The sequence below is a fragment of the Camponotus floridanus genome, unplaced genomic scaffold (assembly GCF_003227725.1).
Source record: "Camponotus floridanus strain SB8 unplaced genomic scaffold, Cflo_v7.5 scaffold189, whole genome shotgun sequence".
Taxonomy (NCBI): domain Eukaryota; kingdom Metazoa; phylum Arthropoda; class Insecta; order Hymenoptera; family Formicidae; genus Camponotus; species Camponotus floridanus.
Window position 1 is genome coordinate 276,968 of NW_020229313.1, and position 5,631 is coordinate 282,598.

The 5,631-nt window shown below is 31.1% G+C and overlaps 1 protein-coding gene across 1 annotated transcript; it reads left to right on the top strand.

The window, feature by feature from the left end:
- The first annotated feature begins 688 nt into the window (after positions 1–688).
- LOC112637648 lies at positions 689–2,495 on the top strand. The gene is made up of 4 exons (XM_025407785.1): positions 689–875; positions 998–1,058; positions 1,190–1,465; positions 2,217–2,495. The coding sequence occupies exons 1-4, from the start codon at positions 699–701 to the stop codon at positions 2,228–2,230; spliced, it is 528 nt and encodes a 175-aa protein (XP_025263570.1). The 5' UTR covers positions 689–698; the 3' UTR covers positions 2,231–2,495.
- Positions 2,496–5,631: the final 3,136 nt, after the last annotated feature.

Here is a 5,631-nt window from a genome sequence, read left to right on the forward strand (position 1 = left end):
ATTAACTAAGAAGAAGAAGAATACGATATACAAGTAAATTAAGTGCATAAGAAAATGCCATCGTGTATTTTGAAAACTTGTTATAACAGAACCTTCCGAAAATCACATAAACAAGAAGAACTCGAAAAAAAGCAGAAGATAACTTTTCACACGTAAGTGTCACAACAATAATAATGTAAGATCTTTGCATAACGGAATTTACGAAAAATCTTACCAAATGAAACATAGACTTGTTATAATAAATAATTGTTTAAAGATGTAATATATATTGGAAAACAATAAAATCTCAATTCTTAATATATTTAATAGGTTTCCAAAAAATACGTACAGACGAAAGCATTGGTGTGAAATATTACAGTTGCCTGAGAATTCTATAAAATCAAATTCAGTAATATGCTCAATGCATTTTCATGAAGAAAGTTTCGATAAATCGTCACGACGCTATATTAGATTAAAAGCTGATACCAACCCATATGTAAGATATATTGAAATTGTATCATTATCTGTGTGTTTGTCTTGTCACTATCTGTCACTGCTCAGTTGATTTTTGTTGAGATATTTCATTTTATTTCATTTTATGATTTAAAATGAAAAGAAATATCGGCTATGATTTATTAACTTTGATACATAATATAAAAAATATACTATTTGAAAAAACATTATACCTATATTTTTAGTTATCTTCACAAGCATTATCAATGCAAAGGAAATCTCCAATAAAATGTATAGAGCAAATATATACAAAAAAATGTACAGTTACTTCAGAAAAGTTATTGTCTAACAATGAAGATCACATAAAAGGAATTCTAGACTTGCAAGCAGACAATATATCTACTGAACAAATGGATGCAGCACAAAATATTGATGTTTTTAATGTACATTGATATTACATGTTTGAAACATTTAATTTTTTCTGTTTACTTAACAACAAAGTAGAAAAATGAAAAATAGAATTCTTATTACGCATGCATTATTAATTTTTATTTGATGTTTACAGATGGAAATGCTCATATGTGAAGAAACAGCTAATAAAAAAAGAAGAAGCAATAATGTCATTGGTAAGATGTTATAACTTAAAAGTAATATATTGTATAATAATTATATTTCTTGAAATATTGATATTTTGTAAGAGAGAAAATCTTATTGTTGTTATATGACTAAAAAGAATATGTATTGTCAATTTTCATAGCTCCTGATACGCAACATCTTAAACAAGAAATTGCACAATCATCTCCAAAAATATCAAGAGCTACTTCAGTGTCTCCATGGAAAATTTATAATTCACCCAGCAAAAAACAGTTAAGAGAAGAATTAAGAAGAACGAAAGAACAGTACAATCTGCGGATAAAAACTCTAATACAAAAAACAAGACGCATGAAAAAAAAGATAGTGTCACTGGAAAATATATTAGAAGCTATAAAACAAAAAAATTTCTTAGAAGAAGAGCAACTGTACAATTTGAAAGGTATTAGCATTGGGAATGCACATTTATTAAAACGTGTAGTGTATAAGTCAAAAGGAAAATCACTAAGTCAAAAGTATTCGCCTGAATTGCGTACATTTGCTCTGACATTACACTATTATTCACCTCGAGCATATTCCTTTGTTAGAGAAACTTTCAACTCGTGTCTGCCACATCCAAAAACATTGTATAAATGGTATTGTTCTGTTAATGGGGAACCAGGCTTTAATAAAGAAGCTTTAGCATTTATCAAAGAACGAGTGAGCAAAACAGATCGCTCGTTATTTGGTGCTTTAATAATGGATGAAATGGCAATACGACAACAAGTAGAGTTTGATGGTCAAAAATTTTGTGGAAAATGTGATATGGGAGATAATATTGCTAGTGAGGAGCACAGTATTGCAAAGGAGGCATTAGTATTTTTAGTTGTAGGTGTAAACGAAATGTGGAAGATACCAATAGGATATTTTTTAATTAACAGTATAACTGGAGAACAAAAGGCAAATTTAGTTATGCAATGTTTATCACTTTTACATAATGCCGGAATATGCATAAAATCATTAACATGTGACGGCGCTGCAAATAATTTGAGCATGATACGTCTTTTAAAGTGTAATATTACTAATCCTAAGTGCATGCAAGGATATTTTGAGCATCCAAGTTCAAGCTATAAAGTCCACATATTCTTAGATGCATGTCATATGTTAAAATTATTGAGGAATACTTTGGGTGATTATAAATGTATTGTTAACAGCAAAGGGCAGATGATTAAATGGGATCACATTGTTGCATTGCACGAACTTCAACAAAATGAAGGTTTACATCTCGGCAATAAATTACGGCAACAACATATACAGTACCACAAGAAGAAAATGAATGTACGTTTTGCTGCTCAGGTATGCAGTGCATCTGTTGCAAACGCTCTTAAAATGTGCAGAACTGTGTTACAATTAGATAAGTTTACTGATTCAGAAGCAACAGAAGAATATCTTAACATGATAAACGACTTATTTGATATATTTAATTCTAGAAACTTGAGACAAAAATTTTATAAATGTCCGATAAATCCTGATAATAGTCACGTTATTTTTAATAAACTAGAAGATTGTAAGCAATATTTATTAACTTTAAGATTGGAAGATGGACAGTTGTTAGTAAATTCCAATAGAAAAACGGGTTTTTTAGGATTTTTGATTAATATAGAAAATTTGAAAGTGTTGTATCAGGATGTTTGCCAAAATAAATCGCTTCTTCCGTATATATCATTATATCAACTGAGTCAAGATCATCTTGAGTTATTTTTTGGATGCATTAGAGCATTTGGAAGGCAAAATAATAATCCAAGTGCTAGATTATTTAAGACGGCGTTTAAAAGAATACTTGTAAGGGCGCAAATTAAAAGTGCCACAACAGGAAATTGTATTGAACTTGCACATGTACCAATCTTAACAGCATCAAAACCAGAGGAAATAATAAACATAACGTCATCTATTAGTCGTATAATTGATTATGAGTGCGAGTATAAAAAAATAAATACAAATAATACAGTGCTTGAGCTTGATCATCCATATATGTTATCTGTTAACAATCTTTCCTTATCCGAATATTCCCGAGAAATTATAATTTATATAGCAGGTTTTATTGTAAAATATTTAACAAAACATATTATTTGTGAAATATGCGTTCAATCTTTAACAGATAATAGCAAAACGGGCACTTTAATCCGTTTAAAAGATAGAGGTTCATTATTTTATCCCTCACAAAGCGTTGTAAATATTTGTAAAGAAACAGAAAAAGTTATCCGTTTTTATACTAAAGAACAGCGTACTATTATCTCTGATACATATAATGCCAATTATATTGCATATTGCGTGCTACGTAATTTAAATATAAATAATATATTTACAGACTTGATTGCTCATTCAAATGATCAAAATGCTTTAACTTGTTATAGAGTGCAATTAGTAAAAAGTATAATATTAAAATATGTTAAAACTCGTTATTTTTATATTGGAAAAACTACAGATATTACTATAAGTAAAAGACATTATTATAATAAATTAATTTTATTTGCAGGAAAATAAATATATTATAAATAATATATATACATTTCATACTTCTGTGTTTCTAATATATAAAACTGATATGTAATACGTCAAAGTAATAATAGATGGCAGCATTAATGTCGCCTATCAAGATGGCTGAAGGCTTACCCTTCTTCCTCACTAAAGCTTCAGTCCCCTTACCCATAGTAAAGCCTAATACTCTCTCCTTTACCTCTATGTACCTACCATACGATGTGGTAGAAGATAACGATATAAATTTTGTATTATTGATGAGAACTTGCCATTCCCAATTTAACTGTGATTAAGTGTAAGTACACGATTAAGTGTAAGTACACGATTAAGTGCAAATACACGATTAAGTGTAAGTACACGATTAAGTGTAAGTACACGATTAAGTGTAAGTACATGATTGAGATTGTGAGCGATTAAGAAAAAAATTTTCTTTAAAAAATGTAATATTCAAGAGAGAACCTGAGAGAAATACATATAAGATCCGACATGACCTCAAATGCCATTTAAACTTAAACAAGATATGGGTACCTCTGAGAATAAAAGCTGTTCAAAAAATTTTGTATCAACAAAAATTATTTATTTTAACAAGGCGCATTGGGTAGTGACCTTAATCTTGATCACGACCATGACCTTCAAGATCATTTGAAAGTCAATTTTTTTATAAATAGAAATCTGCATTTTTGAGTTCAGAAATCGATAGAGCAAAACATTTTACATTTAAATTAAAAGATTCGATCAAGATCTAACAACTTTTCCGGATCTCAAATAAGAATGGTTTTTCTTATTGTTAGTAAAATTTAAAAATTTGATATCGTAATTGATCTCTAATTGATCTCTTATTGATTTCTGAAAAACTATTCTACCAGGAACGAATCTTCAAATCAAATGACCTTGAAGGTCATGGTTGAGGTCAAGATTAAGGTCACTATCCAATGCACTTTGTTAAAATAAATAACTTGTCGATACAAAATTTTCTGAACAGCTTTTATTCTCAGAGATACCCATATCTTGTTTAAGTTTAAATGACCTTTGAGGTCATGTCGGACCTATAACCTGAGCATATATTTGAACGTAAAATTTCTCGCTCTTGCGATTGTCGATTTCAAAAAAGGGAGTTTCCATTAAAAAAAATAAAGTTGACTTCCAAATAACCTTAAAGGTCATTGTCTAGGTCAAATTTGAGGTTACCATTAGATTCCTCGTTGAAAATTATTTAAATAATAATCTTGAACTATTTGAAAAAAATCTTACTTGAGGAAATAGCCGTCCCGTTACTTTTGTGACACCCTATACAGGGCGATCCCGAAAAACCTTCCGTCTTTAAAATGACGTATTCCTGACACTATTCTAAGACAATTTTTTCTTTACCAAAATTTGATTTGAAGCGTAGTTTTTGAGTTATAAGCAAAAATAGTTAGTAAATCACACGTCGGGTACAGGAGGCAGGCAGGGGCGGCCCAGCGCGCCGCGAGCGCGGGCGCAGCTGTTCGCCCGACAGGCGATTACCACTGCATAAGTCACTAAATATTTTAACTTATAACATAAAATTATGCTTTAAATAAAATTTTGGTAAAGAAGAAAATGTCTTAGAATTACATCAGGAATGCGTGTTCCTTAAAATAATGTTAATTATTAAAAGTTATTCCGGATCGTCGACCGTCGAACGCTGTAATCAGCTGATTGCTACACGCGATGTGTGTATGGCGGAGTGTGTGCGTAAAAGAGAGAGAGAGAGAGAGAGAGAGAGAGAGAGAGAGAGAGAGAGAGAAAGGCTAAGAGGGACAGACATTCACACACACGCACGCACGTACGCATACACTTTTTTCTCTCTCTCTTTCTCTCTTTTACAACACTCTGTCATTTAGTCACTCATTCTCTCACTCACTCACTCACTCTGCTTACTTATTGCTCACTCACCTGGTAGCAGCGTAGCGAATCTTCATGCTACGTATTGTTGTAACTGCTGCACGATTATTAGATCGCTGCACCGCTGATTGTTAGAGATGCGCGACACATCGAAACTTTCTCACTTCGAAACACTCTTACACTCGATTGACACAGATTACGCGATAACGAGTTTACTGTTTATTA

Excerpts from the sequence above, each read along its gene's own strand:
- LOC112637648 (XM_025407785.1), top strand. The coding sequence starts at position 699 with ATGCAAAGGAAATCTCCAATAAAATGTATAGAGCAAATATATACAAAA. Across the intron at positions 876-997 it reads AAAATATTGATGTTTTTAAT|ATGGAAATGCTCATATGTGA; the intron begins GTACATTGATAT and ends TGATGTTTACAG. Across the intron at positions 1,059-1,189 it reads AAGAAGCAATAATGTCATTG|CTCCTGATACGCAACATCTT; the intron begins GTAAGATGTTAT and ends CAATTTTCATAG.